This window comes from Hyla sarda, chromosome 2 (assembly GCF_029499605.1).
Source record: "Hyla sarda isolate aHylSar1 chromosome 2, aHylSar1.hap1, whole genome shotgun sequence".
Taxonomy (NCBI): domain Eukaryota; kingdom Metazoa; phylum Chordata; class Amphibia; order Anura; family Hylidae; genus Hyla; species Hyla sarda.
Window position 1 is genome coordinate 111,190,147 of NC_079190.1, and position 25,127 is coordinate 111,215,273.

A 25,127-nucleotide genomic window follows, 5' to 3' on the forward strand; every position below is an offset into this window, starting at 1 on the left:
AAACGCTAAAAACTTCAGATAACGGCGCAAAAAATGAGCCCTCATACCGCCCCATATGCAGAAAAATAAAAAAAGTTATAGGGGTCAGAAGATGACATTTTTAAACGTATTAACTTTCCTGCATGTAGTTATGATTTTTTCCAGAAGTACGACAAAATCAAACCTATATAAGTAGGGTATCATTTTAATCGTATGGACCTGCAGAATAAATAAAAGGTGTACGTTTTTTTTCTTCTATTTTTTGGACGTAAGAAAAAATACTGCATGTGCCGTTTTTTCTGCCGTAAAAAAAAAAAAAACGGAAATTAGTGCAGATGGGTGCAAACGGATTGAAAAAAAAATCCCATTGACATGAATGGGATTTTTTTTAAAGCCGTTTAGAATCCGTTTAAAGCCTGCAAAAAAAAAGAAACAAAACGGGGATAAAAAAAATGGAGACAGACGGCCGTGTGAACGCACCCTTAAAGAGGTATTCCAGCCTGTAAAAATGTCCCGGGTCCTTAAGGGGTTAAGAATAACATTATTGGGTTTGCAAGTAAAAGTAAAATTGTTGCAAAATACTTTTATGAAATTGACCTGTTTACAGTTTGGCGACTTTTTCAGTGTAGCAGACAGAGGTCTGTCTCTGACCCTCTCCTCTACAGACATTCATGGGGACTATCTTATCAGCAGAAAAGCTGGCAGAGACACAACTATCAATGTTGTATTGTGTTCTAGCTAAGAAAAGAGGTTTTCCTGAGGATGTGTTTAATGCTGACAGAAAATAGCTGAGCTGTAGGAACAGTTGTGGGAATTCTATTTTGAGTGCACCGGTCTGGATATGAAAGTGTGGAGGAGGGAACAAAGCTGCTGGGATTTACCATGTGTCCAGAGCCATCAATGTGAACTCTGAATAGCCGGCAGAGGGGGAAAAACAGGTCTATTGAAAATTTGCCACCCTGGAAATAGCAGGGAATTGTACTAATTTTGGAGGATGTAGTGCCTGGTTATGTTAGCATATGTATCGGTTACATATTGTTATTGACTCTGTCTAACAACCTCTGTTTTCTTTCATAACCTGGTAACCGTATATTGTTAGCTCACCCTAGAGGAAATACTCTGGTCATGTCTGCTAAATTACACAGTTGAACCAGTACTTATTTTGGAACAGTATATACATATTTCTGGTCGACTTGAGATACATAAGATTTGTTTACATGTCTGTGAGGACAGTGCTCTCTGAGAGCAAGTTAGATGTTATCTTGTCCAATCCATTTTTTCCCCCCCCAAAATATGGGGCACCGTCCCCTACTTCCATGGAAACATGCTATTACAGCTTAGCTTTAGAGCTGGAATCGGAAAAGAGAGAGGCTACAAACTCTAAGTTTAAAGGGGTACTCCACTGGAAAACCTTTTTTATTTATTTATTTATTTATTTTTAAATCAACTGGTGCCAGAAAGTTTAAAGAGATTTGTAAATTACTTCTATAAAAAAAAATCTTAATCTTTCCAGTACTTTTCAGCTGCTGTATACTCCACAGTAGGGATCGACTGATATCGTTTTTTTAGGGCCGATATCGATAATCGGTGGAGGTTAGGGCCGATAGCCGATTACTTATACCGATATTCCGGTATAAGTTATCGGCTATTTATCCCCCCCGCGACACCGCTGCAGATCATTGATTTAAAGCGGGCGCAATAAACCGCTGCCGCCACCACTTCTCTCCCCCTGCCTGTCCGGGGGTCCTGAGTCCTATCACCGCCACCCCCACACCGCTCCGCGCCCCCTACCGCCGTGCGGCATCGTACCCCCCCCCCCCACTCTACATCTGGCTCTGGTGGCGTCCTCCTGAGCTGTCACTGTGCGCACTGACGGTGACGTCACGCACGTCACTCGTCATTGCGCACAGCGTAACGCAGGACGCAGCAGGAGCCAGAAGTAGCGTGGGCCCCGGGAACAGGTAATAATAAAACCGGGGATGGGGGAGGCAATGGGAAGGTGCGGGGGGGCGGTCACGGTGCGGGGCCGAAAATCGTGATTATCGGCCAAACCGATAATCGGTTGATCCCTTCTCCACAGGAAGTTCTTTTCTTTTGGAATTACCTTTCTGCCTGACCACAGTGCTCTCTGCTGACACCTCTGTCTATTTCCCCATAAAAAATCTATTCTTCACTGGACAGTTCCTGACATGGGTAGAGGTGTCAGCAGAGAGCACTGTGGTCAGACAGAAAGAAAATTCTGTGGATCATACAGTAGCTGATAAGTACTGAAAGGTTTAAGATTTTTTAATAGAAGTAATTTACAAATCTCTTTTACTTTCTGGTACCACTTGATTTTCCACCAGAGTACCCCTTTAAATTTTTCTAAGATAATCTGTCGGCCTGTGTTGTCTGCTGTCTTCCCGATGTTGCTTTTGTCCTATTTGTCTTGTGGTCCTGTGTTCATCCGGTGCTGTTGTTTGTTTTGCAGTTATGAGACTTTTTCATGGCTTCTGAGTAGGGCCCTACCTGTGTACTTTTTTGTCATCCCTTATGGGTATGCTCACCCGTACCTGCTGCGGACTCCTTAGAGTGGTGGACGTACATGCTTTACTTCTGTAGGTAACCTATTCTTGTTAACTTGTGAGTGTACAATATTTCTGCTATGTCTTGCACTATTTTTCTATTTTTGAAGTTTTGCCTTAATCCTTTTGGGAGGGTATGACACAGGACTTAGGGGTGGGGGCGGGATATGTGGTTTGGTTTTGTTGTTTGTTTGTAAGCTGCAAACTCTTTAATAAAAATTTCTGATTTAAAAAAAATTCTAATAGCAACTAGCAGAATAATGTATAATGATCTAGACCAGTGGTCTTCAACCTGCGAACCTCCAGATGTTGCAAAACTACAACTCCCAGCATGCCCGGACAGCCAACGGCTGTCCGGGCATGCTGGGAGTTGTAGTTTTGCAACATCTGGAGGTCCGCAGGTTGAAGACCACTGGTCTAGACTATAGTAAGGCTTTGTTCAACATGAGGTAGTGCCCGACTGACTCCAATGACAATAGGCTCTTCTTTTGGGGTGTCTGTCATTTCCGGTCTGTTGGAATCTGTGGCGAATGCTTTGAATAGAGCCTAAACCAATGCGGAAGATTCATGAAAAAAGGGGAAAAAAATATTAGCAAAGTTATCTATTCTTTTTTTTTTTCATGTGGCATGTCAAAAGTTTGTTTACATGACAGTAATGAATTAAATGTGCTTATACTCAACTACCACCACCGCTAGTGTTTTCCCGACTAGACATTTTCTGTTTGTTAAGATGGATGCAGGAAGCACTCAGCAGTGGGAACTGGCATTGGTGAGTAGGTCCTTTAAAGCACCTGTCACCAAATAAAATGTTCTAAACTAACTCAGGCTATGTTCCCGAACTACTCCTAACACCCCTCCCACCCTTTCAGAGCTTTAAAAAGCTGTGTATCTTACCTTTCTTCCTGCTCACATAGTGCAATTTCCCAGCAGGAGAAAATGGGCGTTTCCCAACAGGCATGACATTACTGAAGCCTGCTGGGGGACCACTTCCGCTCTCACATGGTTGCAGTGCTGTGATGAATAGAAGACCTCAGGCTCTGTGCATGTTTCTGTCTGTGTTGCTATCAGTGAGGCTTTCAGTCTCTGCAACTTTCTGTCTGTGCAGCTTTCTGTGAGAATCTGCGTAGCTTTCACTTTCTGTGCAGCTGTCAATCAAGCTCAGTGCAGAGACACACTTCCTGAGTTTGGTCTCCTGACAGGGCGGCAGGAGACCAAACTCTTGTATTATTTGTTGCAGGGAACAGAACTGAGCCACCTAGTGGCTGTTTTTTCTATTACATTTTAAACATATTTATGTTGATGATTTTAAAAGCAAGTGAAAGGGAAAGTGTATGCTAATTACACAAGAAACTCTATATTTAGAGTTTTATTTGGTTACTGGTACTTTTTAAAGGAAATCTGTCATCAGTGTCACATACACTAACCTGTCGGTACAGGGGTGTGGAAACTTAATAAAAAACTACTTGTCCATGGGACTAAAATGGAGCAAAATCTACTTGTCCCTCATGACGACCCACTTGTCCTGGGCAACTTTTGCTTTTACACTCTCGTTTTTTCCTCCTCGCCCTGTAATAGTCATAACTAACTACTATAATGATATCTTTTTAATTATTTCATAACATATGCTCCGAAACAAAAAAAAATGGAAGTGAAATTGAAATGGTAAAAGATAATTTTACAAATTTGGTGGCTTTCTTTTCTACGCCATTTACCTTGTGGTTAAGCTAACATGTTATTTTGGTACTTTAGGCCGCCTGATTACAGCAATACCAGATTTGTATAGTTTCCATCATGTTTTACTAATTTAAAAATAAAAATTATGAACTTTTTCGATAATTTTTTTAATTGCCATTTTCTGACCCCCGTAGCTTATTATTATTTTTTGCATACAAGGCTGTATGAGGCCAATTTGTTTGTGCCATAATCTGTTTTTTGTATTGGTACCCTTTTGGTATTGATCTGACTTTTTAATCGCTTTTAACTTTTTTTTCTGGGATATTATAAAAATTGCAATTCTGTGGTTTGGTATTTTTAATATTTTTTAATTATTTTTTTGTTACGTGTATGTAATTTTCCGTACGGGATACATAATGTTATATGTTAATATTTTGTACAATTGCGCATGCAGCAATACCAAATATATTTATTTTTATTATGTTCGTGATCACACTGCGGGGGAGGGTGGGTGGCCGATCCACATCACTAGCTTACCAGGGAGCATTCACATTCCCGCTGTCAGCTTTGACAACGGCGATCTAAAAGTGTTAATAGCCAGCCGCGGTGTGACGTCACACGGGGGCGGAGTCTTGACGTCACGATCTGACGTCCGCGTGGTCGGGATGGAATTGGCCTGAGGGCCTCCAGCGGTTCCGGAAGCCGTTACAGGTAGAATGGTAGAATGTGGGGGTCCCCAGCGGCGGAACCTCCGCGATCAGACATCTTATCCCCTATCCTTCGGATAGGGGATAAGATGTCTATGGGCGGAGCACCCCTTTTAGAAGTCAGAAAAACAAAAAATACTAAGGACTTAGTTAAAGGGGTACTCCGGTGGAAAATATTTTTATTTTTTATTTTATTTTTTTAAATTTTTTTTTAAATCATCCGGTGCCAGAAAGTTAAACAGATTGTAAATTAGAACAGTAGAAGCCAGCGATAAAAGTAACTTAATTTACTTTTATCGCTGGCTTCTGCTTTTCTGTATCACCATTGGAGGTTTCTTTGATGTGTGAAAGGATTGGGTGAGCTGACATTAGGGATTGACCGATTGTCGGATTGGCTGATATTATCGGCCGATATTCACAATTTAAGTTATCGGTATCGGCATCTAATCTTGCCGATAATGTGTCCAGCGCGTGCACCCCACGATACCTGCTGCTGTGCGGCCCCGCTTCAATGTCCCGTTCTCACGATCGCATCATGGCATCCTATGGATGAGCATGTGACACACTCGTCACTCCTCCTCCCCTCAGCTCAGCGTAACGCTATGGAGGAAGCAGAGTGACGTGTATGTCACATGCTCCTCCATAGGACGCCATGATGCGATTGGGAGAACGGGAAAGCGGAGCGGCAACACCCGAGGACAGCCGCAGTGAGCTGTCTACAAGAGGAGGAGGAGGTGGGGGCTGCTGTCTATAAGTAATTTACAAATCTGTTTAACTTTCTGGCACCTTTCTGGCTCATTTAAAAAAAAATGTTTCCCACCGGATTACCCCTTTAAGGGTTTTAGATCAAGGGGAGATTTGAGGTGCGATGTCAAAGGAATTGTCCGGTACGGTCCGGTAAGTCTATCCTGCCCAGGCTGCAAAAAAAAGTGAAAATAAACTTTCATTTACCTTCCTACGTTCCCCTGGAGCTCCGCTATAGGTGATCAGTCGGCCTGGCTGTCTTATTCCTACTCCCCTTAGCCCAGAATGTCACACGGCGCTTCAGCCTATCATCGGCGGAAGCGTGACATCGCTAGGCTGAAGTGCCGTGTGATGTTCCGGGCTAAGGGGAGTAAGAATAAGACAGCCTGGCCGATTGATCAGCTGTAGCGGAGCTCCGGGGGAACGTAGGAAGGTAAGTGAAAGATTATTTTCACTTTTTTGCAGCCCGGGCAGGATAGAATAAGAATAGTCCGTACTGAACTATTCCTTTAATATTCTGCCCCGCTTCATCCACATGACACCCGCTGTTTTCCTTTTCTGTGCAGGATAAGTTCACTAGACAAATTACTTGTGAAAGAAATCCACACAAAATGTTGCAGAGTTGCTGCTATTTCAGCGGGGAAATCCACGACAAATCTGCTACATATATGGATGTGCACCGCCATTCAGTTTGTCAGGATTAGATTTCAAAGATCCCATTTTCTTTGCTGGTACCGTAATCTGCTGTGGACTTTCCACACAGGGACTCTGTTTAGTGTGTATCCCTAGTGTTCCCTGGATAACAATTCCCTGTATGTAATTTGGCTGTGACAGTAATAGCGGAGTCTTGTGACTGCACATGTTGCACCTTGACAGTGGTTATGACAGTGACTCTGGGTGAGTGACTCTAAAGTGTGTGAGCCTGGAAAGTGAAAGTAAAGTGACTGTTTTTCATCATTTAATAGCAGCTTTATATAATCCTTTACAGTATTCATATAGCTGGTCCTAGGTTTTATTGCACCATTTTGAATAATAATTTTTCTCAAAAGCTTTTTCATAATCTTAGTATCTAGAAAGGTGAATATTTTCCATGTCTTAGTCTTCTTTCTCCTTGTGTGATGCAGCAATCATGCCTTACACAGGAGTGTGGACAGGTATAAATTACAAATACTTGTCCAAGGGGCTAAAACAGAACACAATCTACATGTCCCTCGTGAAAATCCACTTATCCTGGTACACAAAATAATTTCAACCAAAATAGTACGTAAATAAGGCCTTTGTTTATTTATTTAGTTTTTGCTCTTTTTTTTTTTTTTCCCCCCTCCTCGCCCTATCATAGCCATAACTCTTATATTTCCATCTACAGACCCATAAGGGCTTGGTTTTTTTGCTGGACTAATTGTACTTTGTAATGACACCTTTCGTTTTTCCATAACTTATGCTCCGAAACAAAAATTTATTATTTGTGAGGTATATTTAAAAAAAAAAAAAAAAGAAATACAGTTTTACAAATGTGGGGGTTTTTCTTTTTAACCCCTTAAGGACTCAGGGTTTTTCAGTTTTTGCACTTTCGTTTTTTCCTCCTTACCTTTTAAAATCATAACCCTTTCAATTTTCCACCTAAAAATCCATATTATGGCTTATTTTTTGCGTCACCAATTCTACTTTGCAGTGACAAATGGGGAAAAAAAATCATTGTGCGACAAAATCGAAGAAAAAACGCCATTTTGTAACTTTTGGGGGCTTCCGTTTCTACGCAGTGCATATTTCGGTAAAAATTACACCTTATCATTATTCTGTAGGTCCATACGGTTAAAATGATCCCCTACTTATATAGGTTTGATTTTGTCGCACTTCTGGAAAAAATCATAACTACATGCAGGAAAATTTATACGTTTAAAAATGTCATCTTCTGACCCCTATAACTTTTTTATTTTTCCACGTACAGGGCGGTATGAGGACTCATTTTTTGCGCCGTGATCTGAAGTTTTTATTGGTATGATTTTTGTTTTGATCGGACTTTTTGAACACTTTTTATTCATTTTTTAATGGTATAAAAAGTGACCAAAAATGCGCTCTTTTGGACTTTGGAATTTTTTTGCGCGTACGCCATTGACCGTGCGGTTTAATTAATGATATATTTTTATAGTTCGGACATGTACGCACGCGGCGATACCACATATGTTTATTTATTTATTTTTTTACACTGTTTTATTTTTTTTATGGGAAAAGGGGGGTGATTCAAACTTTTATTAGGGAAGGGGTTAAATGACCTTTATTAACACTTTTTTTTTACTTTTTTTTGCAGTGTTATAGGTCCCATAGGGACCTATAACACTGCACACACTGATCTTCTACACAGATCACAGGCGTGTATTAATACGCCTGTGATCAGTGTTATCGGCGCTTGACTGCTCCTGCCTGGATCTCAGGCACGGAGCAGTCATTCGCCGATCGGACACCGAGGAGGCAGGTAAGGGCCCTCCCGGTGTCCGGCCAGCTGTTCGGGACGCCGCGATTTCACCGCGGCGGTCCCGAACAGCCCGACTGAGCAGCCGGGTCACTTTCACTTTAGAAGCGGCGGTCAGCTTTGACCGCCGCTTCTAAAGGGTTAATACCGCACATCGCCGCGATCGGCGATGTGTGGTATTAGCCGCGGGTCCCGGCCGTTCAAGAGCGCCGAGACCGATGCGATATGATGTTAAGGTTGTTCTTTTCTGTCTAAGTGCTCTCTGATGACACGTGTCTCGGGAACCGCCCAGTTTAGAAGAGGTTTGCTATGGGGATTTGCTTCTAAACTGGGCGGTTCCCAAGACACGTGTCATCAGAGAGCACTTAGACAGAAAAGAACAACCTTAACTTCAGAAGCTCATAAGTACTGAAAGGATTAAGATTCTTTAATAGAAGTAATTTACAAATCTGTTTAACTTTCTGGAGCCAGTTGATATATAAAAAAAAAAAGTTTTTGCCTGGATAACCCCTTTAATAGCCGGCCACGGCGTTTGACCCATGCTGGCTATTAGCGGCGGCACCCAGCTACTTGAATCGGCTTGTGGCCACTTGGTATGGAGGGGGCCCCAGTAAGGAGCCTGCTCCATACACCCAGAGCGCCAACGCTATAAAATCAGAGGGGGAGAAGTCGTCCGGCCCTGCTAGTCCCAGGTGTTGGGCGATAGGATTTCCACATCCCTAAACTTACTGCAGTGGTCTCAAACTGTGGCCATCCAGATGTTGCAAAACTTCAACTCCCAGCATGCCCGGACAGCCAACGGCTGTCCGGGCATGCTGGGAGTTGAAGTTTTGCAACATCTGGAGGGCCTCAGTTTGAGACCACTACCTTACAGTATGGGTAAATATGACGTGGAGTCACATAACAGCTGCTGTACAGCGTGCAGAGGAATACCCATCTAGTCAGATTCTGTGCACATTTAGGAACATAAAGATAGACAGTACAGTTGTGATTCTGCCCTCCCTCCCACACACATGCATAGTCGAGCCAAAGCCGAGCACAAGTGAGTGGGCAGCAGCCTTACAAATCTCTCCTCCGCACATATGGGGGGAAGAGCAGAAAATAACACAAGCTGTAGAAGCCTGTCCATTGACAGAAGTGAAGAAAGGATCGCAGCATGACTGATTCTTACTATCTGTCCTGTCCTTGACGAGGCTTAGGATGGAAGCGAAAACTATATCTGATAGATGCAGATAGGTGCAGGAGGCCTCTAGAAAAACATTTCATGCTTTCTGGTCTTTTACCTTGAACGTAAACCTATGAAAACTTTGTTTCGTACTTAAACATCTGCACAGGAAGAGGAAGAACCTGCAACATTACCTAAGGAGTGAGTATAATGTATCCCACAATAACTTCTGTGCATTAGAGCTTATTCTGCAGTAGGTGCCCCTCTAGGAGCCAAGAAGCTACTGGCTTGGTGTCTTAGGGGTTGCAGTTGCACAACCTTAAAGGGGTACTCCGGTGGAAAACAATTATTTTTTTTTTAAATCAACTGGTGCCAGAAAGTTAAACACATTTGTTAATTACTTCTATTTAAAAATCCTAATCCTTCCAGGACTTATCAGCTGCTGTATACTACAGAGGAAGTTGAGTTGTTCTTTTCTGTCTGACCACTTTGCTCTCTACTGACACCTCTGTCCATATCACAAACTGTCCAGCAGGATAGGTTTGCTATGGGGATTTGTTCCTGCTCTGGACAGTTCCTTACATGGACAGAGGTGTCAGCAGAGAATACTGTGGTCAGACTGGAAAGAACTATATGTGGTGTCCTGGTACCGTATTGCATACGGTACCTTGTGTGGTGGTCCCCAAAGTCAGAGTAACTACGCTCAGGCAGGGTCCCCCAGGTGGGACAGCCCCTAGTCACCTCTTCTCTACTCTAATTCTACAATTTTGATACATGTACCTATTTAGTAATAATATATATTTAATATAATGTATAGTACTTACCTTGTATAGCGTCGCAGGACCTTCGGTCATGTGACCATGTTAATATCCTCTATGGTATGTTGGAGGACCTTTTGGAGGTCCTTGGGTCACATGTTACCCATAATCCTTTGTAATGGTGATTGACACAAGTATGGACCAATTAGCACAAGTCCAGCCCCTGCCCATATAAGGGAGCTGTAGCCAATTATCACTCTCTTGGGTAGCTGCTCTCGTGGATGCTGGACTAGCAGGACGGATCTGCGCAACTTGCAAAGACACGCTAGGCCTGAAAACCTACCGGCCTCAGCGGAACTAAACCATGAGTTTTAAACTTCTCCCCGCTAAAGCTAGCGTGACTACTGGACCGCAACTAAATCCCCTAAATCCAGTGGAACAGCGCATATTATCCTAAAGACTCTAAATTACTAAAGTCCCAACCTTTGTCAATCTCCAAAAAAGCAGTTGTATGTATAGAGACTTGTCCGGTTATGAAGCTTGCATGAAATCTTCAGTAAAAGTTACAACTGTTTCAGCAAACTCTCCGGTTGTGGACATTCCATTATTATCTACCTCCCTATCGCTCTTGGGAAGGGTGTCGGTAGGACAAGCATTACTGAGGAGCCCTCACCCTGGCGTCATGTATAGCAAGGGTTAACAAGCACCCTTTAGTCACCGCACAGCTACACTCCCCATACCCTACTCCCCCAGGCTATCACATATACAACTTCCTCTATACAGAAGCTGATAAGTACTGGAAGGATTAAGATTTTTAAATAGAAGTAATTTACCAATCTGTTTAACTTTTTGTCTCCAGTTGATTAAAAAATCAAGAGAGTCAGGATTTGCAGATTGCAATAAGAATGAGGGGCTTTGGTTTGTTTCTTACCATCCGTGCATTTATTTATTAATTTTTTTCCCGTTTTGCAAGACCTAACTTCTAGAATTTTAAATCAAGGAAATCCAAACGCGGCCTCAGAAGTCTGTGGTGGTTTTTTCCCTCTCGCATTCCACAGTTGACTTTGCCTCTCCCAAGCAGGCAGCAAGCCAAGCCGGTGGGACTCTGTTGTTTTAACAGCAGCCTCAAAATAGGAAACCTGAAAAAGAATGATTGGTTTGTGCCAGCACTTCAGCTTTGTGTGGATCTGCAAGCATCACCTTTGTGTCTTTATAGTGAGGTCTGTGCAGTCACCTCTGGGGTGGAATTCTGGCCGCTGTACAAGCTGGAACAGGTTTATATGTTTATTTTGTATGTTGGTGTCCAAATAGTAGAGTTCTATTTTAGGGAGAACCATATTACTGCATTCCCAGCTTTAGCCTTTCACGCAGGCCTCACAAGTATAAGCCTATACAGTTTTCCAGTGTTCTTTCTAGATCAGTTCCTCACCAATTTCAGGATATCTACTTGCAGTTTTTTAATAGGAAGCCTTCTGTAAAGGGCACCTTAATGCTTTTTTCAGAATAATTTTTTATTTTTAGTAGAATTCTGGAGGGAACATATCGCTTATATTCATTTAACCAATTAGGAAAGACCATAAGATCATGTAGTCGGGAGTTGACTCCTTAAAGTCACATTGTCATTTAAATAAATAAATATATGACATGTCACAAAGGTATGTCTATGGAGCCTCTACGCCTGCAACAAAGAGAAAGATGGGGAGAGAAGTGCTTTGGTGCTGACTTCGCCCTTCTCTTTATAGCAATCGGTGGTGGTCGTAGCACCCAGATCCCTCCCAATCGAATCTTTTGATACGTCAAAATGTTACTTTTTTTAATGACAGTTATCCAGTTATTGAAAACATATACCTTATCCACAGGATAGGGGATAAGTGCTTCATTGTGGGGGATCCGACCGCTGGGACCCCCGCAACTCCTGAACACGGCACGGCTCTCCCCATTTCCCAACCCCTACCTTCCGAGACATACTTACCTTGACAGCGATGGTTTGCTCAGCCAAATATACCGCAGTGGTGTCCTGCCTCAGCCGGTGATTTGCTTTGCTGGCCTTCACTGCTAAGACCAGTATTAGGAAGGTGGATGCTATAGAGATTTTCAGGGAAAGCCAGGGTCATTCTGGAGATAGCATGGGGTCCTAGCAGTTGGTCCCCCCGCAATAAGACACTTATTCTCTAGCCTGTGGATAGGGTATACGTTTTTAATAACTGGATAACCCCTTTAACTTCTGTAGAAGAGTGTTGTGGGTATGTTCTGTGACCTGAGCAGATGTCTCTGTACAAGGAAGGGCTATGACCATCAACTATTGTCAGTGGTGGATCCTGTGCTATGTCCCTCCAGAATCTTAAAGTGACAAAAAATTGGCTGGTAAAATGTAATCTTTTACCTTGCTTTATGACACATACTGGCTAGTGGGAAAATTGTAAGATTCCAATATATATTTTTTTTAATAGTAACATGAAAAATATCACAAAGTTAAAACATTGTTAAACATACAAATTTGATTTTAAAAATCGGTCATTTCCAATGACACATTTATTTAACCCCTTAAGGACGGACCAATTTTTTACCTTTAAAGGGGTACTCAGGTAGAAAATATATATATATATAATATTTTTATTTTTTTTAAGTCAGCTGGTGCCAGAAAGTTAAACAGATTTGTAAATGACTTCTATTGAAAAATCTTAATCCTTCCAATACTTATAAGCTGCTGAATACTACCGGGGAAATTATTTTCTTTTTTGAACACAGAGCTCTCTGCTGAATCACGAGCACAGTGCTCTCTGCTGACATCTCTGTCCATTTTAGGAACTGTCCAGAGCAGCATATGTTTGCTATGGGGATTTTTTCCTATTCTGGATAGTTCTTAAAATGGACAGAGATGTCAGCAGAGAGCACTGTGCTCGTGATGTCAGCAGAGAGTTCGGTATTCCAAAAAGAAAAGAATTTCCCCTGTTATATTCAGCAGCAAATAAGTACTGGAAGGATTAAGTTTTTTTTAATAGAAGTAATTTACAAATCTGTTTACCTTTCTGGCACCAGTTGATGTAAAAAAAAAAAGTTTACCACCGGGGTACCCCTACAGGAGCCATGACATACCGCTAGGTTATGACACCCTGGGTCTTAAGGACCCATGACGTACCAGTACGTCCGTGGGAATTTCGGTCCCCGGCGGGGACCCGACTGGGGTGACTGCTGATATCGATCAGGAGGCACCCCGAGCAAATGCCCAGGGGGATCATCAGACCCCCCCCCACGTCGGCGATCGCCACAAATCGCCGGTGAATTCACAACGGCGATTTGCGCCATTCCGGGTCATATGGGTCTATGGTGACCTGGAAAATAAGGGGGATCGGGGTTGTCCAAGACACCCACGATCCCCCTGAAGGGATAGGAGTGAGGTGGCAGGGGTGCCACCCCTCCTATCCCTGCTATTGTTCGTAAAGAAGCGACCACCAATAGCAGATCGTGGTCTGGAGGGTTAACTTTCGGTTTCCCCGTTCTGCCCACCCACAATAGGCGGGGCAGAACGGGGAAACCAACCGGGGACCAGCGCCGAGGTCCACTTACCCACCGGCAGAGGCGACGATCGACGGTGGAGATTGGCGGCAGCAGAGGACGGCAATGCGGCTCTCTGGATCCTATGGAAGCCAATGAGTTGCCTAGCAACATCTGGAGGGCTACAGTTTGAGACCACTATACAGTGGTCTCTAAACTGTAGCCCTCCAGATCTTGCAAAACTACAAATCCCAGCATGCCCACACAGCAAACAGCTGTCTCGCCATGCTGGGAGTTGTAGTTGCGTACCTCCAGCTGCGCCATGCTGGGAGTTGTAGTTGCGTACCTCCAGCTGTTGCATAACTACATCTCCCAGTACATGCTGGGAGTTGTAGTTTTGCAACAGCTGGAGGCACACTGGTCGGAAAATACTGAGTTAGGTAACAGAACCTAACTGAAGGTTTTCCAACCAGTGTGCCTCCAGCTGTTGCAAAAGTACAACTCCCAGCATGCAAGGTCTGTCAGTACATGCTGGGAGTTGTAGTTTTGAAACAGCTGGAGGTTTGCCCCACCATGTGAATGTACAGGGTAAATTCACATGGGTGGGTTTACACGGGTGGGTTTACAGTAAGTTTCCTGCTTGAAGTTTGAGCTGCGGCAAATTTTTTGCCGCAGCGCAAACTCCTAGCGGGAAAATCACTGGAAACCCGCCAGTGTGAATGTACCCTAAAAACACTACACTAACACACAATAAAGGGTAAAACTCTACATATACACCCCCTTACACTGTCCCCAATAAAAAGGAAAAATGTATTGTACGTCAGGGTTTCCAAAACGGAGCCTCTAGCTGTTGCAAAACAACAACTCCCAGCATTTCCGGACAGCCACTGACTGTCCAGGCATGCTGGGAGTTTAACAACAGCTGGAGACACCCTGTTTGGGAATCACTGGTGTCCACCCCTATGCAATCCCTAATTTAGTCCTCAAATGCGCATGGCGCTCTCTCACTTCGGAGCCCTGTCATATTTCAAGGAAACAGTTTAGGGCCACATATGGGGTATTTCCGTACTCGGGAGAAATTGGACTACATATTTTGGGGGGCTTTTTCTCCTTTTACCCCTTATGAAAAGGAAAAGTTGGGGGCTACACCAGCCTGTTAGTATAAAAAAATTTGCACTAACATGCTGTTGTTGCCCCATACTTTTTATTTTCGCAAGCGGTGAAAGGAAAATAAGTTTGTAACGCAATTTCTCCTGAGTACGGAAATACACTATATGTGGACGTAAAATGCTTTGTGGGTGCACAACAAGGCTCAGGAGTGAGAGCGCACCATGTGCATTTGAGGCCTAAATTGGTGATTTGCACAGGGGTGGCTGATTTTACAGCGGTTCGAACATAAACGCAAAAAAATAAATACCCACATGTGACCCCATTTTGGAAACTACACCCCTCACGGAATGTAACAAGGGGTATAGTAAGCCTTAGCACCCCACAGGTGTTTGACGAATTTTTGTTAAAGTTGGATGGGAAAATGTTTTTTCACTAAAATGCTGGTGTTACCCCAACTTTTTCATTTTCACAAGGGAAAATAGGAAAAAGCCCCTCAAAATTTGTAACCCCATTTCTTCTGAATAAGAACATACCCCATATGTGGATGTAAAGTGCTCTGCTGGCAAACTACAATGCTCAGAAGCGAAGGAGCTCCATTGGGCTTTTGAAGAGAGAATTTGTTTGGAATTGAAGGCCATGTGTGTTTACAAAGCCGCCCCGCATAGTGCCAGAACAATGGACCCCCCACATGTGACCCCATTTTGGAAACTACACCCCTCATGGAATGTAATAAGGGGTTCAGTGAGCATTTACGCTCCACAGGTGTCTGACAGATTTTGGAACAGTGGTCCGTGAAAAGGAAAAATGTAATTTTTCATTTGCACAGCCCACTGTTCCAAAGTAAATACTCACTGCTCCCCTTATTAAATTCTGTGATAGGTGTAGTTTTCAAAATGGGGTCACATGTGGGGGGTCCACTGTTATGGCACCACGGGGGGCTTTGTAAATGCACATGGCCCCTGACTTCCATTCCAAACAAATTCACTCTCCAAAAGCTCAATGGCACTCCTTCTCTTCTGAGCATTGTAGTTCGCCAGCAGAGCACTTGACGTCCACAAATGGGGTATTTCCATACTCAGAAGAAATGGGGTTACAAATTTTGGGGGTCATTTTCTCCTATTACCCTTGTAAAAAATGTAAAATTTGGGGAAAAACCAGCATTTTAGTGAAAATGTTTTTTTTCATTTAACAAAAAGTCGTAAAACACCTGTGAGGTTTTAAGGCTCACTGTACCCCTTGTTACGTTCCTTGAGGGGTGTAGTTTCCAAAATAGTATGCCATGTGGGTTGTTTTTTGCTTTGCTGTCCTAAATGCGACACGCCCCCCAAAAACTATTTCAGCAAAATTTGCTTTCCAAAAGCCAAATGTGACTCCTTCTCTTCTGAGCATTGTAGTTCGCCCACAGAGCATTTTACATCCTAACATGGGGTATTTCCATACTCGGAAAAGATGTGGTTACAAATTTTGGGGGCATTTTCTCCCATTACCTTTCGTAAAAATTGTAAATTTGGGTAAAAAACTGCACTTTAGTGAAATTTAGTTTTTTCATTTACACATCCGATTTTAACAAAAAGTCGTCAATCACCTGTGGGGTGTTAAGGCTCACTGGACCCCTTGTAACGTGCCTTGAGGGGTGTAGTTTCTAAAATGGTACCGTATATACTCGAGTATAAGCCGAGTTTTTCAGCACGATTTTTCGTGCTGAAAACACCCCCCTCGGCTTATACTCGAGTGAACTCTCCACCCGCAGTGGTCTTCAACCTGCGGACCTCCAGAGGTTTCAAAACTACAACTCCCAGCAAGCCCGGGCAGCCATCGGCGGTCCGGGCTTGCTGGGAGTTGTAGTTTTGAAACCTCCGGAGGTCTGCAGGTTGAAGACCACTGCGGCCTTCGACATCATCCAGCCCCCTCTCACCCCCATTAGTTCTGTACAGTACTCGCCTCCGCTCGGCGCTGGTCCGGTGCTGCAGGACTGTCCGGAGAGGAGGTCGTCCGGTGGGATAGCGGTTCCGCGCTGCTATCTTCACCGGGGAGGCCTCTTCTAAGCGCTTCGGGCCCGGCCCCAGCATAGTCACGTTGCCTTGACGACGACGCAGAGGTACGTTCATTACCAACGTACTTCTGCGTCATTGTCAAGGCAACGCCTCTATTCCGGGCCCGCAGCGCGGAGAAGAGGCGCCCCCAGTGAAGATAGCAGCCCGGAACCACTATCCCACCGGACGACCTCCTCTCCGGACAGCCCTGCAGCACCGGACCAGCACCGAGCGGAGGCGAGTACTGTACAGAACTAAAGGGGGTGAGAGGGGGCTGTATGATGTCGAAGCCCGCAGTGGTCTTCAACCTGCGGACCTCCGGAGGTTTCAAAACTACAACTCCCAGCAAGCCCGGACAGCCGATGGCTGCCCGGGCTTGCTGGGAGTTGTAGTTTTGAAACCTCTGGAGGTCCGCAGGTTGAAGACCACTGAGGGCGGATGATGACAAGAGGATGATGAAGGGGGGGTGTGGGATGATGAAGGGGGGTGGGGATGATGACAAGGGGATAATGAAGGGGGGGTGTGGGATGATGACAAGGGGATAATGAAGGGGGGGTGTGGGATGATTACAAGGGGATGATGAAGGGGGGGGTGGGATGATTACATGGGGATGATGAAGGGGGGTGGGGATGATGACAAGGGGATGATGAAGGGGGGTGGGGATGATGACAAGGGGATGATGAAGGGGGGTGGGGATAATGACAAGGGGATGATGAAGGGGGGGGGGTGGGATGATGACAAGGGGATGATGACAGGTGATGACGATGAGGGTCTGGATGATGACAGGCGGTGATGATGATGAGGATGTTAATGACGGGTCTGGATGATGACAGGGGGGGATGATGTATTTCCCACCCTAGTCTTATACTCGAGTCAATAACTTTTCCTGGGATTTTCGGTTTAAATTAGGGGCCTCGGCTTATACTCGGGTCGGCTTATACTCGAGTATATACGGTATGCCATGTGGGGGGGGTGCTTTTCTGGCACCATAGGGGCTTCCTAAATGTGACATGCCCCCAAAAACCATTTCATCAAAATTCACTCTCAAATCCCATTGTTCCTCCTTCCCTTCTCAGCCCTCTACTGCGCCCGCCGAACACATGACATACACATATGAGGTATTTCCTTACTCGAGAGAAAAATGAAGATTTAGAATTTTCTCCTTCACTTTGCTGCTATTCCTGTGAAACACCTAAAGGGTTAACACACTTACTGAATGTCATTTTGTATACTTTGAGAGGTGCAGTTTTTATAATAGGGTCTTTTATGGGGTATTTCTAATATAAAGGCCCTTCAAATCCACTTCAAAACTGAACTGGTCCCTGAAATATTCGGATTTTGAAAATTTTGTGAAAAAGTGGAAAATTGCGTCTGAACTTTGAAGCCCTCTGATGTCTTCCAAAAGTAAAAACATGTCGACTTTATGATGCAAACATAAAGAAGACATATTGTATATGGGAATCAATATATAATTTATTTGGAATGTCTATTTTCCTTACAAGCAGAGAGCTTCAAAGTAAAAACAAAATGCAACATGTTCAATTTTTTTCATCAAATTTTGGAATTTTTCACCAAGAAATTGTGCAAGTATCGACGAAAATTTACCACTAAAAGTAGAATATGTCACAAAAAACAATCTCTGAATCAGAATGAAAGGTAAAAGCATCCCAGAGTTATTAATGTTTAAAGTGACAGTGGTCAGATGTGCAAAAAATAGCCGGATCCTACACTGAAAATTGGCTGGGTCCTAAAGAGGTTAATGACCAGGCTTTTTTTTGACTGGGTCTCTTTAAATGGTAATAACATTAGAATGCTTTTTCTTGGTGGAGCGATTCTGAGATAGTTTTTTGTTTTTTTCGTGACATATTGTACTTTATAAGTGGTGCAATTTTGACGACATATGCAGCATTTTTTGTGAAAAATTGGAAAATTTCTGTCGTTTAAATTTTTTTTTATGGTGTCTACTGTGATGTTAAATTCTGTGGGTCGGTACGATTATGGCGACCCCCATTTTATATAGCTTTCTATGTTCTTTTTCATTTTCTGAGCAAAATTCTTTTCCTGCCATTCATTTTTCAACAGCCGTAACTTCTGACGCCATTGAATGAGGGCTTATTTTTTGCAGGATGAGCTGTACTTTTTATTTGTATCATTTTTGTGATACCTGCTACTTTTTGATCTTTTTTTTATTCCGCTATTTGTACCAAAATTGCCCAATCTTTCATATTTTTTTTTTTTTTAAATGGTGTTCACCGTGCGGGATAATTTACATTATAGCTTTATAGTACACGTCATTACGTATGTGGCAATACCTATTATGTATGTATATGATTTTTATTTTTTATTTTTTTAATCTTTTTTGATGACAATACAAGGTTTTATTGAGAAAGGAGCATTTTTTTTTTGTTATACACTTTATACATGTATTGAACAACCTTTTTATTATGTATCTATTTTTTTCTACTTTTACAGGTTATTCTATGCTGCAATACATTTGTACTGCAGCACAGTATGACCTGATGAGCTGCACACACTACAGCCTGTGCGATCCAGCCCCTGGCTGGATCTCACAGGCTTCCGTAGCAGGCAGACAGGAGGTCATCATCGTATCGCGGCGGCACCATTGGTGAACAGGGGGAGCACACTCCCCCTGTCAACACCATAGATGCCGTGATCAGGATTGATCATGGCATCTATGGGGTTAATGCTGCCGGGACTGGTGTGATCACAGCCCCGGCAGCTGTGGCTGGTCCCTGGCTGTGATTGACAGCTGGGTCCCGCCTCCGATCTCCTGCGCTTCCCGCGGCAGTGCAAGAGATACATCCCAGTGTGCGAACGTGTCTGGTGCTGGGACGTATGCATACGTCCTATAGCGGGAAGGGGTTAAAGGGATACTCCAGTGGGAAACAATTTTTTTCTTATCAACTGGTGCCAGAACGTTAAAACAGATTTGTAAATGACTTCTACTTAAAAATCTTAATCCTTCCAGTTCTAATCAGCTGCTGTATGCTCCATAGGAAGTTATTTTCTTTTTGAATTTATTTTCAGTCTGTCCAGGGTGCTCTCTGACACCTCTGTCCATGTCTGGAACTGTCCAGAGCAGGAGCAAATCCCCATAGAAAACCTCTCCTGCTCTGGATAGTTCCTGACATGGACAGAGGTGTCAGCAAAGAGCACTGTGGTCAGACAGAAAGAACTTCCTCTGTAGTATACAGCAGCTGATAAGGACTGGAAGGATTAAGATTTTTAAATAGAAGTAATTTACAAATCTTATATGTAGCGGAGAACGTCAGCCCACCTAAGGCTTTCGCACGGCAAAGAAACCTCCAACGATGATATAGAACAGCAGAAGCCAGCGATAAAAGATCGACATGGATTTGTCTCAAACAGAATGACAATAACATAAAATTCAGGAAACATCCAGCATGGTGCATTTCAGGTCATGTGATCTTTCATCAGATGCATCTGATGAAAGATCACGTGACCTGAAACGCGTTGTACTGGACGTTTCCTGAGTTTTGTCATTGCCATTGTGTTTGAGACGAATCCATGTCGATGTTTTAATCTGGATGAAAATAAAGGTGAAGTTACTTTTATCGCTGGCTTCTGCGCTTCTATATCATTTACAAATCTGTTTAACTCTCTGGCACAGACTGATTAAAAAAAAAAAAATAAATTTCCAACGAAGTACCCCTTTAAAACACTGCGGCCTCTCTAAACAAATGATTGGTGGTGGTGGTGGTGTGAGATGGTACCCCCCCTTCCTAATTATCTATGTCCTGTCCTGAAGATAAGCAGCCAGTCTTAATCCAACTCCACATGTGGTGGGACCTGTATTTATAAGACATGTTATGGCCTATTCTGTGGAAATTACATAAATGTCTATGAGGGATATAGCTCTTTGGGATGCAAGTTAAGCTTATTCAGAATGGTGGGACAAGGCTAGAATGGCTGTATTTGTAGAACTCCATACTCCTTACCCTACTCTTATGATCTCTTTATCATACATTTAGAGAAAAGTCTGGGAAGTGACTAAGGCTTCTTAATAAACTGCTTAGATTTGGGGATTTCCAGCAGTTTTCAAAAAGATCTTAGAAAAGAGATTACGTCATATATATATTTTTTTTTAAGAGTTAGATAAAAGTGAACCTCTATTTACAGGATAAGGGATAACTTGTTGGTTGGGGGTGATCCAGCTGCTAGGGACCCCCACCAGTCAAGAGATCAAAGGTCAATTGTCTCCAAAGTGAATGGAGTGTCAGCATTTGTGTTTGGCCACTATATTGCATACAAGGCTTCCAAATGTTGGCAAAAGCTAGTAAATGAAGCTTTGGCCAAGTATATGCTATGCTGCGTTACATATGACCTCTGCTCTCATGATCAGTGAGGTTCCCAGGTGTCAGACCCTCGCTGATCAGTTAGATATCCTGTGCACCGCAAAAACAGGCTCACACAATGGGGAAGATTTCTCAATATGTATCTGTGTGCAGCCACTTCACTGACTTTTAATAAGGCTCACTTAATAAATCTCGTCCGCTGCATAGTCAATAAAGAAGCCATCCATTTCTCAGCCCCTTTTGCCAAAGTTGTCTATTTTGAAATGGTGCAAAATTTTTGCACAAAATCTAACTGCACAAAAATGTTTGTGCCAAATTTCAGGAAAAAATAAATGTCAGGAAGGCAATCATAAATCTCTCCATAGTATTTTGGTCAGTGTTTTGTCTTTATTTTGGAGCCCATTTTGGTCAGCATTTTACCCAAAACTAGAAGTGGAACAGATCCAGAAAAGCTCATAAAAAGTTTAGCTCCATTTTCTGTGTTTTGATCTCACTTCTGGTTTTGGCTAAAAAATACTGACCAAAATGTTGGCCAAATTCTGACTAAAATATAACATTCTGACCCAGCCTCATTAATTGTTTGGCAAATGGAGACCGTATGCTGGCGTGTCAGAATATGATCACACGTGTCGGATGTGCGTATTTCTAATCTGAGACATATTTTTAGTATTTGATCTGCAGCAGAAATCGAAGGTTTACATTTCTGGTATGGGTCTACATGAGGGCTGTCTCCCTGCATTGACTCTAGTCTGCTGACAGTAGCATGCTGTTTTTATTTTTATTTTATTTAATTTTTTTTAATAGAGTTGCAGAATCCCTATTTACATGTATGGGAAGGAGATGATTTCGGCCCAGAATATTGCCTCCAGAGCAGTGTTTTCCAAACAGTGTGTCTCCAGCTGTTAAAAAACTAGAACTTCTAGCATGCTGCACAGCCTTGCAACAGCTGGAGACACACTGTTAGGAAAACACTGCTTCAGAGTGTGCAGGTTTGGGATGGAGAGTTAGGCCGCTTTCACACTATAGAAATGTCCGTTTTAAAGATCCATTATAATGACTGTTAACAAAACATTTAAAAACGGATGTGACAAAATCCTATTATAGTCTATGGGATTTTTACCTTTACCTGTTTTAACCCATCATAGCCCGTTATTTTGTGACGGGAGAAATAGTGCATGCTATCTTTCCCGTCACAAATTAACGTCCGTTATTAATAATGGGCTATGACGGGTTAAAACGGGTAATGTAAAAATCCCATAGACTATAATGGGATTTTGTAACATACGTTTTTAATATCCGTTTTTAATGGTTTTGTTAACAGGTCATCATAAAGGATCTTTAAAACGGACATTTCTATAGTGTGAAAGTGGCCTTAGTAGTGGAGTTAGCGCTGCACTAGGCCGTCGGTGTAGAATGAAACGGCTGTTACATTAAACCAGCGTTTGGGGGCCTCCTGCTGTTGCAAAACTACAACTCCCAGCATGCAAGGTCTGTCAGTACATGCTGGGAGTTGTAGTTTTGAAACAGCTGGAGGTTTGCCCCCCATGTGAATGTACAGGGTACATTCACACGGGCAGGTTTACAGTAAGTTTCCTGCTTGAAGTTTGAGCTGCGGCAAATTTTTCGCCGCAGCGCAAACTCCTAGCGGGAAACTCGCTGTAAACCCACCAGTGTGAATGTACCCTAAAAACACTACACGAACACATAAGAAAGGGTAAAACACTACATATACACCCCCTTACACTGTCCCCAATAAAAATGAAAAACGTATTGTAAGGCAGTGTTTCCAAAACGGAGCATCCAGCTGTTGCAAAACAACAACTCCCAGCATTTCCGGACAGCCACTGACTGTACAGGCATGCTGGGAGTTTAACAACAGCTGGAGGCACCCTGTTTGGGAATCACTGGTGTAGAAAACCCCTATGTCCACCCCTATGCAATCCCTAATTTAGTCCTCAAATGCACATGCGCTCTCTCACTTGGGAGCCCTGTCATATTTCAAGGAAAAAGTTTAGGGCCACACATGGGGTATTTCCGTACTCGGGAGAAATTGCGCTACAAATTTTGGGGGGCTTTTTTCCTTTTAGCCCTTATGAAAAGGAAAAGTTGCGGGATACACCAGCTTGTTAGTGCAAACTTTTTTAATTTTTTTACACTAAGTGTTGCCCCATACTTTTTATTTTCGCAAGCAGTGAAAGGAAAAAAAGGCCCCCAACATTTTTAAAGCGATTTCTCCTGAGTACGGAAATACCCCATATGTGGGCGTAAAATGCTCGGGGGGCGCACAACAAGGCTCAGGAGTGAGAGCGCACCATGTACATTTGAGGCCTAAATTGGTGATTTGCACAGGGGTGGCTGATTTTACAGCGGTTCGGACATAAACGCAAAAAAATAAATACCCACATGTGACCCCATTTTGGAAACTACACCCCCTCACGGAATGTAACATGGGGTATAGTGAGCCTGAACACCCCACAGGTTTTTGACAAATTTTTGTTAAAGTTGGATGGGAAAAAAATTTTTCACTAAATTGCTGGTTTTAGCCTAACTTCATTTTCACAAGGAAAAATAAGAAAAAAAGCCCCCCAAAATTTGTAACCCCATTTCTTCTGAGTAAGGTTGGGAAACACTGCATTAAACTATAGTTTAAAAGCATAACATTGTGGTTTCCAGTCTGGTCGCACTGCACCATGGCTAAAAAGCGTCTCACAGAGGAAAACCTCCTGCCTAAGGCTCATTGCTGACACGACGACTTTTCATAGTCTATCACATAGCTTTCCTACAGAACCAGCGAGTGGAGTGCTGCCGACTTGGAGCATGTCCCAGGCCCTGAGCTGCTGGAGGGAGGAACTGCTTTTTTTTTCCTTCACGCTTCATTTATAAATAATAGTAATAAAATGATACACATGCACGGCTTATGGGCTCCAAATTAATACTGTGTCCACCGGACTTTCCCAGGAAATGCTTGAGGACTGAAGCTTGTAAGACAAGCCACTTACTTAATTCTGTCATGAAAATGTGCAGAACTCATGTTTGCTGCTGTGCATATGTCTCTTTCCTGCTGTTCTTGTTGTATGAAATTGGATAACTGCATGCTACCATTAATATGCATACATTATAGCACAACAAGATCAACTCCATGCTTGTCAGCAGGAGGTTTCCAAATATATTGGTGTTCATAGCGGACATGACATAATTCCTTACTGGTACACTTACTTGGCTAGCTTTCTCTATGTACTACCCTCAGGTTCTGAAAACTACTGACAGGTCTAAAGTTTTGAGTGGTGAGACCCCCTTTAGTTATTAAGAAGATGCATTCTCATTTGGCTGCTTTTGGCTCTGCTTGGAAATGCAAGCAGTGGTATATGGATTTGACCGAGCTTGCAGGAGACCCTGCCGTCAGGTATTTTTTAAAGGGGTACTCCACTGGAAAACATTTTCTTTCAAATCAACTGGTGCCAGAAAGTTAAACAGATTTGTAAATGACTTCTATTTAAAAATCTTGATCCTTCCAGTACTTATCAGCTGCTGGATGTTCCACAGGAAGTTTATTTCTTTTTTAATTCCTTTTCTGCCTGACCACAGTGCTCTCTGCTGACACCTCTGTCCATTTTAGGAACTGTCCGGAGCAGGATAGGTTTGCTATAGGGATAGTTCCTAAAATGGACAGAGGTGTCCACAGAGAGCACTGTGGTCAGGCAGAAAGGAAATTCATAAAGAAAAGAACTTCCTGTGGAACATAATCCTTCCAGTACTTATCAGCCTTTAACGTTATGTTCCACAGGAAGTTCTATTCTCTTTGAATTTCCTTTCTGCCTGACCACAGTGCTCTCTGCTGACACCTCTGTCCATTTTAGGAACTGTCCCTATAGCAAACCTATCCTGCTCCGGACAGTTCCTAAAATGTAAATAGGTGTCAGCAGAGAGCACTGTGGTCAGGCAGAAAGGAAATTCAAAAAGAAATGAACTTCCTGTGGAACATAACAACAGCTGATAAGTACTGGAAGGATTAAGATTTTTAAATAGAAGTAATTTAAAAATCTGTTTAACTTTCTGGCATCAGTTGATTTATAAAAAAAACCCTCATCGGT

The 25,127-nt window shown here is 42.9% G+C and overlaps 1 protein-coding gene across 9 annotated transcripts in view; it reads left to right on the forward strand.

Annotated features, from left to right (window-relative positions):
- LOC130355280 (cyclic AMP-dependent transcription factor ATF-7-like) overlaps window positions 1–25,127 on the forward strand; it is a 116,746-nt gene that overhangs the window by 32,662 nt on the left and 58,957 nt on the right. The window contains exon 1 of one of the 9 annotated variants that reach the window (XM_056555203.1): window positions 2,495–2,576. The exons of the other annotated variants lie outside the window; for them this stretch is intronic. Coding sequence (XP_056411178.1) covers window positions 2,564–2,576 — 13 coding nt within the window. The 5' untranslated portion in view covers window positions 2,495–2,563. Of the gene's footprint in view, window positions 1–2,494; window positions 2,577–25,127 lie in introns of those variants that run through there. 9 annotated transcript variants of the gene reach the window in all.